The sequence below is a fragment of the Abramis brama genome, assembly GCF_963993115.1.
Source record: "Abramis brama genome assembly, chromosome: 17".
In the NCBI taxonomy this organism is placed as follows: Eukaryota; Metazoa; Chordata; class Actinopteri; order Cypriniformes; family Leuciscidae; genus Abramis; species Abramis brama.
The window spans coordinates 15,414,616-15,428,232 of record NC_139979.1 but is presented as its reverse complement, the minus strand read 5'-3'; the positions used below and the strand labels follow the sequence as shown (position 1 = coordinate 15,428,232).

General features: G+C 35.7%; 3 protein-coding genes across 3 annotated transcripts; all 3 read left to right on the top strand.

Moving 5' to 3' along the window:
• The first annotated feature begins 2,507 nt into the window (after window positions 1–2,507).
• LOC311067768 (uncharacterized protein) lies at window positions 2,508–4,653 on the top strand. Its single transcript, XM_084089842.1, has 2 exons — window positions 2,508–2,610; window positions 3,503–4,653. Exons 1-2 carry the CDS (start codon window positions 2,575–2,577, stop codon window positions 4,457–4,459), a joined length of 993 nt encoding a protein of 330 aa, XP_083945968.1. The 5' UTR covers window positions 2,508–2,574; the 3' UTR covers window positions 4,460–4,653.
• A 2,800-nt stretch (window positions 4,654–7,453) lies between these two features.
• Window positions 7,454–9,370, top strand: LOC311066735 (uncharacterized protein). The gene is made up of 2 exons (XM_084088065.1): window positions 7,454–7,592; window positions 8,239–9,370. The coding sequence occupies exon 2, from the start codon at window positions 8,246–8,248 to the stop codon at window positions 9,185–9,187; it is 942 nt and encodes a 313-aa protein (XP_083944191.1). The 5' UTR covers window positions 7,454–7,592; window positions 8,239–8,245; the 3' UTR covers window positions 9,188–9,370.
• Window positions 9,371–10,314: 944 nt separating this feature from the next.
• On the top strand, window positions 10,315–13,268 carry LOC311066734 (uncharacterized protein). The gene is made up of 2 exons (XM_084088064.1): window positions 10,315–10,429; window positions 11,239–13,268. The coding sequence occupies exon 2, from the start codon at window positions 11,246–11,248 to the stop codon at window positions 12,191–12,193; it is 948 nt and encodes a 315-aa protein (XP_083944190.1). The 5' UTR covers window positions 10,315–10,429; window positions 11,239–11,245; the 3' UTR covers window positions 12,194–13,268.
• Window positions 13,269–13,617: the final 349 nt, after the last annotated feature.

Here is a 13,617-nt window from a genome sequence, read left to right as displayed (position 1 = left end):
AGCACTGGTCTTGTAAACCAGGGGTCGCGAGTTCGATCCTCGCTGGGGCCTGAAAGACAACTAAAGGACACTTTTGAGTAGTTATCAAAGTAAGTTTACAGATGCAATAAAAAAGAACCAAGCAGGGGCCTGTTCTTCGTATGTGGATTGCTTAGTTATCTGTTAGGTTCTTCAAAGCTCATCCTAGAGTTGCTATAGTCTGTAAACTCAAACCTGCTCAGGATCAGAAAAAGAACGAAGGTTGAGAAGCATCACTGATAATAATCTGTTCTTCATCCATCCTCAGAGGTCAAATGTAGCCATTTCCTAAAGCTGCAGGGAAATGTCTTGACTCATCAAACAAAACAGACACAATTGGTTGCAACCAGTAAAATAAATCACTAGTTAGTGTAGTGGCAATGTCCTAGAAAATCTGATTTTATCAGGTGTCCTAGACACCTATTTTAGATTGCTCATATCTCAACCTACTTTATTTATGTGGCCCTTCCCCAATCTGGTCAGATGGCATAATGATGTAAAGCGAAATATTAAACTGCACAACTGTTTTCAACATTGATGATAATAGGAAATGTTTTGTTGAGCAACAAAGCAGCATATTAGAATGATTTCTGAAGGATCATGTGACACTTAAGACTTGTTATGATGCTAAAAATTCAGCAATGCCATTTGAGGAATACATTTCATTTTAAAATATATTAAAATAGAAAACAGTTATTTTAAATTATAGTATTTCACAATGTTAATGTTTTTGCTGATTGAATAAATGTAGCCCTGTTAAGCATAATAAAGTTTAAACATTTAAAAAATCCTACTGACCCCAAAGTTTTGAATTTTAGTGCATACACACCCTGTTTCTAAAGGGGATTTCACAGTGATGTCACAGAAGACACATTTTGGGTTCCCAAAAGAACATTTCAGTTAACAGTTAGAAAAAGAAAATTCTTAGTGTAAAGAACATTTTAATAATCAAATTAACCCTTTTTCAACTATACAGAACATTTTGACATTAAAGGTTCTTCACGGAACCATAGATGCCAATAAATAACTTTATTTTTCAACTAGTATTTTTAATATAATATATAAATATAAATAATTTCGCATACTCTGTAGAGCTTCAGAATGTTTTTGCAGATGTACAACTCCAGTACGTATTCTGTAATTATTTGCCTTGTAGCGTCAATAACATCAGATCAAATTTGATGTCAAATTTTAAACATAAATGGCTGATTGGGATTATGGCGAAGCCAAAGCTAAGGACTTACTTCCAAATTAAAGATGTATATGAAACAGAGTTGTATGTAAAGGCAAACTTGACAAGGAACCAACGATCTTTGGTGGCTCAGCTGCGAACTGGCATTCTTCCCTTGGCCTTAGAAACTGGCAGGTTCACTCAAACTCCTGAAGAGGACAGACTCTGTAGACTGTGTGAGTTAGGAGAGGTTGAAAATGAAACTCATTTTGTGTTATATTGTCCACGTTACGATGATTTTAGAAATGTATTATTTGGTGAATTGTTTGTTAAAAAGCCTGAAATGTTCTGGATTAGTGATGACGACAAGATGAAATGGTTGTTTAATTTTAATGTGTTTAGATTGGCTACTTTTGTTTGTAAAGCCTGGATGCGGCGGCAGACTTGTTTATTTAAATAAGTTCATGCTGTGCCTACTGTCTTACAACTGGTTTTTCTCTATTTTTTTTTGTTGGTGATATTGGTGTCTTACAAGCCCATTAGGGCTGGGCATACAGTAGTATGCAAGACACAATAATAAAAACTATTCATTCATTCATTCATTCATACTCTAATATATGACTATAAACCGAATAGTGCATGGTAGGCCGACAGTGAGCTAAAACGTTAAAAACTAGGTTGTAGTTTCAATATTTTATACATTCAATGATGAGGGGTAAAGCTTGGGTACATTTGAACTCAAATCAAAGCAAAGCCTATTAATTGTATTTAATTCTATTAATCTGTAATCAATTAATATGTCCTTCACATTCATTAAACAGATTTATAAACCATAATCATTCTATAGATATGTCTGACACCACCAACTTTGAAACTATCAACAAAAAGGCTGCATCTATTAAAGTATAAGCTAAGCTATATAAAATATCTTGAAAGGCACTTTTAAAAACACTACTGCTTGAGTATTGTGTCAGAGGAAACGTTTGTGTAATGAAATCCCTGCCAGGCTTTGATTTATACAACCTCTAAACATCATATGTAGCATAGGCTATAGGTTATGACCATAGACATGACGCTATAGGGTAGGCCTAATAAGAAGAAGAAGTGAGAAAAACAATGGGAAAAAACAGTGCCCACAAAACAATGAAAATTAATATACGAATAGAAGTGATTTAGGCAATTACTCTTCATTACCAGAACATTATTTGCCTTGAATAAAATATGTTTGCTAAGTATGACAATCGACTAATTAATCATTCATATTTATCGTTTATATGACTTTTATTTTGAAGTTACATCTGCTAGTTACATCTGCTAGCTCTCTCTCTCTCTCTCTCTCTCTCTCTCTCTCTCTCTCTCTCTCTCTCTCTGCACTTACTCTGTAAATGTGCCAAACACCGCGACAGGACAACAGCAAGTTGGTGAGTGAAGAGCTATTTGTAATTTTAAAAGAAACTATTTACAAATTTTTAGTTCTTTTAAAATTTCTTTTTATTTTTTTTCATATTTTACTACACAAGAGAAATGTTCACTTAATTTAAGAATGGTAGCCTATGCCTAGTAATTAGCATAAATATTCTAAATCTATGTGATAGGCCTATATCAAAACACAAAAACAAAAATAGTAGGCCTACACTGTTGATTTTGTCATTCAGAGCTGTGCATGATTATGTGATGTAGAAGTATTACAGGATTTCAAAATTATTACTAGAAAAGTTCAAAGTTTAGCAAAAAAAAAGTTTATTAGATTTTTTTTTTTTTTTTTTTTTTTTTTTTTTTTTACTTTTGTAATAAAAATGGACTGGAAATAAGCTGTTCTAAAATGTACAAAAGCAGATGGAAGTGGTCGATAGCAGCTAAAATGTTCTCAAAATGCTTCAGTGAAAAAAAGTAGATTTTTTTCTTTCTTTGGACATGTCTCTAGTCTTAGGCATGCCCACAGTTTCGATTTCCACACAAACCATATAATACCAACCGTTTTACTCTTGATAAAAGCAACGCTACTCTCTATCTGAATGTAAAGCTAAAGTTAAGTTTTGGCTGAGATCAATTTATTTAAATATTTTCACTGAATGTTACTTTGTTACATTGTCAAAATGTGTTAATTGTTACTTGGCTTTGAGACACAAGGCAAACACATTTGTCAAAATAGGACAATAGCACTATCTTCTGATCTGAGTTTTTTTTCTGTTTTGATAACTTTTTTACTTTTGTTGATATAAAAGAGTTGTCTTTTTTCATATATTTGTTGAAAATATCTATAAATATGAGAATGCTAACACAATAAAATATGTAACATTTCTATTCATACAGTGCAACAAGCCATCACAGTCCAATTTCAGAAGTGATTTTCATCTCATTAACAGCTTTTCTCAACCTGAAAGAATGATTCGCGAAAATGAGAGAGGATGTGATGAAATATCCTTTAAGGGGAAGCACCTGAAGCTTGAAAAGCTTAAACGGTATGATTTGCTCAAATGGAATGATTACCTCTATAATTCGATTCGACCACAACCTGAGAAGGTGGAGATTGAAGTGTCATACCTTCGGCATAACACTAACCTCCAAGGATACCATGGCATCCGGGATTCTGAAGGGTTTAAAAAGCCGTCACGAAGCGACTCACCAACACGCGATCTGGTATGGTGGAGCCCAGACATTTCAAGACATGATATTACTATCGCTGAGAAGAAATACTTGAATAGGCAAGAAATTTACGATGATGTGAAACCTTTCCTGCACAAGTTTACCTCTTCCCCAGCCTTCCTGTCATCCTCTCGCATGGGGAACTTCCGTTTCAGCATGCCAATCAATGAGTTGTTAAAAAGCTACAAACAACAGTTCTGTGCAGGCCAGAAGCCCAACATTCGCGTTTTTGAGACTGTGGTCTATAAGCAGGAAGTGATGTATTCTATTGTGATCCATGGACCTCATGCACAAGACCTGTTCTCTGAGTATCCCCTGCTTCAGAATACCCAAGATGCGGTGTGTGAGTTCCGTAAAGACACCATTATATGGCGTCCACAGGCAATGAGTAAAACACATCGTTTCTATCTGTCTCGTAACAATCAAGCTATTCGGATACCTATAAGAAACAGACCAAATTACATGTGGGATAACATCGGAGTGGCATTCCATGTCCCGCATGGACAAATCTTCAGCTTCAGCGAGGCAATTCTGATCAAGAGTCTCAGACTCTGTGAGGGCGCTGAGCCAAAACTTAACCCAGAAGAGTTTGTGAAGTGTGAATTTGACCCCATCAGGCCTTAGAGTAAATATGACAAATGATCCATTACCTGCAGTCAGCTCATAAGTATTAAAAGTCCAATTTGAGCAATCACCAATAAGTATGAAAGGTATGTGGAGGAAATGTGTATTTTAACTGCTGTTTTACTATTTTGAGAACATGTCACTATGTATCTGTCCATGCTGTTTTAATAAAGCACTGATGCTAAGGAAATGGATTGTGGCCTCTTTTTTGTACATTAATGGTTGCTTTTTGATAGGAAGGGAGAGGCAGAAATGATGGTTCTTTATCAGTTTTCCTTTGCTCCCTGTGAATTCCTCTCTGTTTAGATCACACATCTTACAAAAACACAATCATATAGTTGACATTGAGATGTTTCCACTGCATAAAGAAGCCAACACACTGCACTTTGATATGACTATGAAGGTTTGGCTAACCTTGAACATTTGCTATATATGTACATGTATGATTTACTTTTTGATTTACGTACTTTTATTCTTCTTTTAATTACATTTGTTATGCTGATTAGCTTCTATTCCTTTAGACTGCATTATGCAAATACAGTATCACTTTTAGTTCATTTTCACATGCTTATGAAGATAACTCCAGAAATAATTTTACTGAATATGTTTTAGTCTTTCACTTTCTTTTCACCAGAGAAATTTACTTTTATTTTCCTGTACAGCTGAAAAAAATGTTTTTAATCAACTGTTGGAATTCCCCACATGTGATGTGCAGACATGAGTGTGCACTGTACTTCCGGATATCATTGCATTAGAATTATTAACGACTCGCATACATAGAGCTAGAACAAGAACATTAGACACACAGTCGAGTGTTGCCTTTGAGACTGTAAGATAATTTGTTTCCTCACTTTAATCTGTAAAATATTTTTTTCTTTTTTTGTGGGGCCTTTAATTAAAATAATGCACACGGAGCCTACATGGTGTTTATGTTCTTACCAGATATCTGGTATTTGACCTTTCCTTGTATGCGCTGATTCTGTAAGCGACATTCATTTTCAACTTAATCTTCGTCATTGTTGTTTGAACACCTTTACTCTCATGCACTTGGAGTTCTGCCATTGTTTGGTATCACGTGATGTATTGGCATATGCAGATGCAAGATATCCTGTATCTTTGAAACTGATTTTGCTACTTTAAATGCCTATTCATTTTTATATTAATCCCTTTATCAACTGCTTTTATTGTTAGTTTTCTGCTTATACTTGATCACATGTAAGTTCTGTCTTATTCAGCTCTAATAAAGGTAATCTCACCTTTATGTTAAAATATACAGTGGTGGTCAGAATTAATGGCACCCCTAGTAAATATGATCAAAAATGGCTGTAAAAAAAATAAATCTGCATTGTTTATCCTTTTGATCTTTCATTTAAAATATTCGCAAAAATCTAACCTTTCATTGAAGTAAAATAATTGAAAGTGGGGAGGAAATCACATTATGAAATAAATGTTTTTCTCCAAAACACGTCAGCCACAATTATTGGCAACCCTAGAATTTTTTTACGAGTAAAATATCTCTGAAGTACATTCCCATTAATATTTACCTTTATTTAGCACACCATGTGACTAGGAACATGAAATTGTCTAGCTATGACTTATTGTTTCACAAGAGTTTAAATATGACAAATACACAAAGGCCAAATTTCTTTAATCATACATCACAATGATAAAACCAAAGAATATAGTTCTGATGTGCATCAAAAGATTGTTGAGCATCACAAAATAGAAAGTGGCTGTAAGAAAATAGCTAAAGAATTGAAAATCCCCATTTTGACCATCAGGGCAATAATTAAGAAGTTCCAATCAACTAAAGATGTTACGAATCTGCCAGGAAGAGGACGTGTGTCTATATTGTCTTAATGCACGGTGAGGAGGAGAGTTTGAGTGGCCAAAGACTCTCCAAGGATCACAGATGGAGAATTGCAGAGATTACTTGAATCTTGGGGTCAGAAAGCCTAAAAAAAAAAAAAATCAAACAATCCTTACATCACCACATGTTGTTTGGGAGGGTTTCAAGAAAAATCCTCCTCGCTCTCCCAAAAAAAACTCCAGCATGTTCAGTTGTCAGACATGACTGGAACTTCAAAAGGGAAGTACCCCATGCCTACGGTTAAATATACTGCATATCTTATATGTTGGGCCTATTTTTTTGCTGGAGGTCCTGGACTTCTTGTTCAGATACATGGTATTATGGATTCTAGCAAATACCAACAGATAAAAAATCAAAAAGGCCTGTCTGCCTCTGCTAGAAATCTTATAATGGGCAGTGGTTGGGTCTTCCATCAGGACAACGGTCCAAAACACATCAAAATCAACACAAAAATGGGTAACTGAGCACAAAATGAAACTTCTGCCATGACCATCCCAGTCCCCTAAACTGAACCCTATAGAAAATGAGTGGGGTGAACTGAACAGAAGAAGCACCAACATGAACTTGTGAATCTGAAGGATCTGGAGATATTCTGTATGGAGGAATGGTCTCTGATCTCTTGTCAGTTATTCTCCAAACTCATCAGACATTATAGAAGAAAACTCAGATCTGTTATCTTGGCAAAAGGAGGCTGCAAAAAGTATTTAATAACAGGGAGCCAATAATTATGGCCAGCGTGTTTTGGAGAAAAGCATTTATTTTATAATGTGATTTACCCCCCACTTTCAATTCTTTTACTTCAATGAAAGGTTAGATTTCTGCTTTTTTTTTTAATGAAAGATCAAAAGGATAAACAATGCACATTTATTTTTTTACAGCCATTTTTGATCATATTTACCAGGGGTGCCATTAATTCTGACCACAACTGTATGTTGCCCTGACATTCTTGTGGGTGCCCATTAGGAAAACAGCTTATAATTCATACTAAGTGATGTTTTTTGAAATGTAAAAATGCAGAAAGTTTTCTGTGATGGGTAGGTTTAGGTTTATGGGCAGGGTTAAGGGGATAGAAGATAGCCTACAGTTTGTACAGTACAGAGTCCCCACAAAGATAGCGAAACCGAGTGCGCGTGTGTGTGTCTGTGTGTGTGTTTGTTTCTGAGGAGGAGATTCTCGCCTTAAAAAAAAACACCCATGCTTTCGGCGTTTCTCTCGTAGCAGAAGTGGAGAAGTGCTGTCTGAAGCAGCGTCCTCTGGTAGCAGGTAATATCGTTGTTTTTGCGTAAAAAATATTTAATTATGTTTAATGTAATTTTAAATTCATGCACGGGTTTAAACCTATTGTTTAAACGTGAAAACGAGCGTTTTCTCAGAATCACAATATGGCCGTTATTTTTAATCTTGCGCAATGCGATCAATCGAAACTTAAAATGTTCGGTAGTCATAAAAATCTCTCAAAGGTGTATTTAGTGTATTATTTGAAAAATTATTCACTTATTGTTGACAATGAGAGATGCGGGCAGTTGTGCAACTGTTAATAATTGCGTTTCCTTTTTTAAATGACTTTAATGGACTCGATTTTTCTTTGTCATGAGGAAACTATAGAGTTGGTGGCGCGCAGACGTTCATTTTAAAACTTTCGTTCCTGGGGTAAATATAAATCAGGGAAATAGTGCAGTAGAAAACCGTTTTGAATGTAGTAGGCTAAATAAATGACTTTTAAAAGCAGATCTGTTAAACAAGGAAAACAGACCCGACTAAACCTACCAAATCTAAGTTTTTGACAATGGATTACATACTTTGTTTTAGCTGGAAAGCCAAACTAGTCCTATTAGCAAGAGAAAAACACTGAGTGACCTTGTTAAACAGATGATGCTAACCCTATACACTATCTGTTCCCCTGTTTCAGAAAGAAAATGAAGCGCAGAAATAACCGCGATGTTACAGAGACATACTTTGAGAGACAGCATTTAAGTCTGTCAGACCTAAAAAAAGAAAAGCCTAATATACAGAACGGGTATCTGTATAAGAACAACATTCCTGCTTATCCTGAATCTGTGGAGTTCCATGTCCAAAAAGTGTCTCATGTCACTGGAGAAAAAGGTCTTAGGGGTATTTTTTTCAATTCAGGCTTCAGACAGCCATCTGAGCTGGTGGCTAGTGATCAACATCATTTCCTTTGGTGGGATTTATCAGTCACATCTGATGACAGATCCTTGGCGGAAGAACGTTTCCTCACGTCCTTGTTCCCTCATCGCAGTGCTGCCCAAATTTGCAACCTGTCGCCCATCCTTGAGCACTTCACCAGCTCAAAGGCCTTCCAAAAAGAATCTTCCTATGGAAACTTTCGCTTCACCTTTTCATTTAGGCAGCTTCTCTGGCACTATGGCAAGCAATTCTGTGGTGGCCAAAGTCCAGTTCTGCGTGTTTTTGAGACTGTGCTCTACCGGCGAGAGATTCTCTATAAGATCCTTGTGCACCCTCATGACATACATCTTTATGACCATTATCCTCGACTTCCTGGTCAGGAGGACGGTGTGTGTGGATACCATGATGGTGCCCTGTGGTGGCGCTGTCAAGCCCCCTCTGAAACCTACAAGCTGAAGCTTGAGGTAAACAAGTTGAATTGTAGTGTTCGTGTGAACACCCACAGAGAAGAATACTATGTGTGGGATCATGTGTGTGTAGCTTTCCACATGGAGCCAGGGTGGGTGTTGCATGTGGACCGGAACAAGCTGTTAAAAAGTGTGAATGCATGTGAAATTTCTCAACCCTGTCTTCTGAGAGCTCCGGAGACTCCACTGAGTTTAAACGAGGCTGAGCATGTATTAGATAATCTTAAGGCCAGTATGGTCTAAGCTGGTGCTTGAAGCTAAACTCACTGCAGTAGTAAATAGTAAAGTCACTCATGTTAGTTCGATTGAAATTCTTAAAGTGCACAATTGTAAGAAATGTTTGTGAACCCTGTTGTGTACATTGTATTTCTGTTGCATTAATGGCTCCTATCAGGTATAGCATTGTTGCTGTGAAATTAAAAGGTTTTTAACAAAAAAAAAATCTTTAGTGGCATCTTTTTAAAGGACTGATATCTTTTAGAACTGCTGGGAACTTTAATTGTTGGTCACAATCTTAATCAAACATTTTCTGTTACTGCAAATTAAACACTTCAGCAGTTATAGGAGGATTTACTTCCTTCTTGATTATAGATTTCCTCTTGTTTGAAGATTTGAGAAATTAAACTTTGCACTAATCTTTGACTTTAAATGAAAAGATTGTCACATTCATGCAGAAACCCTGATAATGATACACAAGTATCACTTTAACACTTTAAGTGTCTCACATAGTTCATATTTACATTATTTTTTCTTCATTCTTATTTACAAACTTTTTCTAATTTCCACCAGCACAGAAACGGCTAAATACAGATTTGAAAAATTGTTTAAATTAGATTTACAGTTTACAATTTTTTAAACTAGGTCTGACAACACCTTTAGGACTGTCTTTAATTTACTTTATTTACCATTATTTACACCAGCATATTAACATTACTTCAAATAACTGAAATGTCAACTGTGTGTTGAGATGCTAAAGTTTTCCAGTGCATTATAAAGTTAATGTTGGGGTGTACTTTTTGATGCAGGAAACTAACCTATAAAATGAGTTCACAATAGGCCTACTGAAAATGTCCTCATCTGTGGTAATACCATACAGGCTTCAATAAAATAGAACTGTACTCAGAACCTTATGCTATATTTAATCTGATGTTAACTAAACAAGACTGTAAAGGACAATACAATGTGTAAAATATCTTAAAGTTGCAGGTCTAACTGTTCAAAACTGAATTAGCTTTTCTCAGTCTGGTTCCATTATGTGTGTAATACCAGGAGCTAAAATTAAATCATCACTAGGCTACTTTCCAAGCCCCCAGATGTTGATCAGTGATCTACACAATTTTGATATCTATATGCGCGCCATTTCTAGTTTCGAACGTTCGTGGTTAGGTCCACTTTAAACCAGAAGGCGGGAACTGGGCGGAAGCTGCATGCATATCCCTTTCAGCAGAACGGCAGAATAACAGAACTTGACGAGCGATAACTAAGGTATGGCAAATTTAAAAAATGAAGTTGATACTTTATGTTTAAGAGATGTATGTTCGTGAGTAAGCTGTAGCGCATTTGGTCTCGATTTAGCGCGACACAAGGCAAAGTCTGTTAGAGGCTGTTAAACCGAAACTAATCCCAATGTAATTCTAAAGAGGTGAAATGACTCAAATCTCTCAAAAAGAAACACTCAAAGAGTGATATTTATCTACTTTCTGAAAGCATTTGATGTTAACCATGACTGACTATGGCTTCTACTGTGTGTGAATGAAAGTATGAAAATCTTAATCATTTTAGCAAAATTTGAACTATTATGTTCTATACAGAAAAGCCTAAATAGGTCTATTTTCTTTTTAATATTCCCTTAAATATGGCCTAGCTATTGGGCCGAATGACACCTAATGGATGAATCTCTTTTCAAAACCCGATTTGAAAAGAACTCTTAACATAATAATGACTAGCCTATTTATTTTTAAAGATGCAATATTTCAAGAAGCATCGTGTCTATTTAAAGTGAGATTTTTTTTCAATCTTTGATATCTGTATGTGACGTTTAAGATAATTGTAATAAAGAATCATCAGAATTTTAAGTGTTAGAAGTTAACTGAGCAAAGTAGCAACTTTGCTTCCACCTAGAGGCGAAATAAGAGCAAGACAGGAATTGCAAGAAATTACACCGTGTTCTCCTCCATATACATTATTTGAACTTTATTTATTTAACTAAAGTATATTTTCGGGATGGTTTTTTAATACTGTGTGACCTTTTATAACAGATGATAAGCTAATCCTCGTCTTTTCTTTGGTTTCAGAAATAAGATGATGCGTCAAAATGCACGAGAATGTTTTGGGACACATTTTGAAGGACAGCATTTGAGTCTGTCAGACCTAAAAGAAAAGCCTAATATACAGAACGGGTACCTATATAAAAACAGCATTCCTGCTTATCCTGAATCTGTGGAGTTCCATGTCCAGAACGTGTCTCATGTCACTGGAGAAGAAGGTCTTAGGGGTATTTTTCTCAATTCAGGCTTCAGACAGCCATCTGAGCTGGTGGCTAGTGATGATCAACATCATTTCCTCTGGTGGGCTTTATCAGTCACATCTGACGACAGATCCTCGGCTGAAGAGCGTTTCCTCACGTCCTTGTTCCCTCATCGCAGTGCTGCCCAAATTTGCAACCAGTCGCCCATCCTTGAGCACTTCACCAGCTCAAAGGCCTTCCAGAAAGAATCTTCCTATGGAAACTTTTGCTTCACCTTTTCACTTAAAGAGCTTCTTTGGCACTATGGAGAGCAATTCTGTGGTGGCCAAAGTCCAGTTCTGCGTGTTTATGAGACGGCGCTTTACCAAAAAGAGATTCAATATACGGTTGTAGTGCATCCTCGTTACATAGATATTTATGACCATTGTCCTCGACTTCCAAAACATGGTGATGGTGTTTGTGGATACTATGGTGGGGCCATGTGGTGGCGCTGTCAATCCCCCTCTGAAACCTACGAGAATAAGCTTGAGGTGAACATCTTCGATAGAAGTGTTAGTGTGAGCCCTCACCACAAACAATACTATGTGTGGGATCATGTGTGTGTAGCTTTCCACATGGAGCCAGGGTGGGTGCTGAGTGTAGACCAGGATAGGCTGTTTAAAAGAGTGAATGTGTGTGAAATGTGTAAGCCTTATCTTCTGAGACCCCATGACCGTAAATTGAATTTACATGAAGCTGAGAGTATACTAACTGATCTTAGGGCCAGTATGGGTTGGAGATAAGCACAGCATGCAGATAATACATTCACATGGAATTACAAAAAAGAATGATGCGACACACAGTTAGCAAACTTTTGCAACAGTTAAACTAATTATGTTTAACTAGATGAAGCTTAATCTCTTTAGAGTTTTATTGTCTTGTTTAATGATTTATTAATGCACCTTTGCACTGATCTTCATAATTAAGTGAAGAATGGAGCACATTTTAGCTTTCATGCAGAAACCTAGGCAATGATATAACTTTTTGCAATATAATAAACTTTTCTGTATTGGATGTATGTTCACATTGGATTTAGAGCTTCTATAAGCTATTGTATAGAGTTAAAAATATACTTTTATTTCTGACCACCAGAGGTCTGTAACTGAAATCTGGCTTTATTGCTTCATTGCTGGGTAGTAACCGATGACGTAATCTGGATTACGCAATCAGATTCCAAAAAATAAGCGCTTGTAATTCGATTTTATTATGTTTTAAAATACTCATCAGACTACAGTAACTTTTTTACTGATTACATAATTACATATTATTCATATGGCATTAATTCATAATTTCTTTATTCTTTTTCAAGTTAAAAAATTTCCTTTCTAAAAAAGCATATCATTTATATATTCAGAAAATCTTCTAGTTTTGTGAAATTGCACACACAAACCAGACACTGGACAGGTGGCACAAAGCATTTGATCACTAGATGAACAGAAAGGGAAAGATAAAGATATTTTCTTTCTCTTTGTATTTTTATATCAATATGGTACAAGATAATCCTCTTCAAGTCATTGTGATAAATGAGTTAGGTCAAAAGTAATCAAAATGTGGTATACAAGCTAAAATGTGTAATGTAATAGATCATGTTGCTAACTACATTTTTTGTCATGTAATCTGGAATCAGTAACGGACTACAATTTGTAAGTAATCTACCCAGCGCTGTTCATCCAATCAGTAATTTGTCACATTTCTTTAAACCATTTTTTTTTTAATTACTTTAATTTTTAAATGTGTCTTTTTTCTTTAATGTTTTATCATGTTTCAAAAATGTCATATTATACTTAAATCAAATGTCTTACATTAAATGTGTCTTATTGCACTAAAATCTCTTCATTGAATCTCTTCATCCCTTTATGAATCTGATCTTACAGAACATTGATCAGTGATGTAACTTGATGTCAAATTGTTCTATTGCTAATCAGATAAATATAACTACACCTCAGACAGTAATTCACTTGCTAGTGTTTATCTGGTAAGCAAGAGTCATACATCGACATCCATATTATTTTGGCACAATGTCCAAACCCTTTGGCACTTTCATATTTCTTTAAAATAGTGAATAATAATAAAAGAAATGCAATGCGTGACTGCATCAAGGTCAGGGACACACTCTAAATAGATAATGACAGTCATAACCAATAAAAACACCAGATTTATGATTTAT

Bases quoted from the DNA above. Each gene is read 5' to 3' on its own strand.
- LOC311067768 (XM_084089842.1), top strand. From the start codon at position 2,575: ATGTGCCAAACACCGCGACAGGACAACAGCAAGTTG. The intron at 2,611-3,502 runs GTGAGTGAAGAG...CTATTCATACAG, and splicing joins GACAGGACAACAGCAAGTTG to TGCAACAAGCCATCACAGTC.
- LOC311066735 (XM_084088065.1), top strand. From the start codon at position 8,246: ATGAAGCGCAGAAATAACCGCGATGTTACAGAGACATACTTTGAGAGA.
- LOC311066734 (XM_084088064.1), top strand. From the start codon at position 11,246: ATGATGCGTCAAAATGCACGAGAATGTTTTGGGACACATTTTGAAGGA.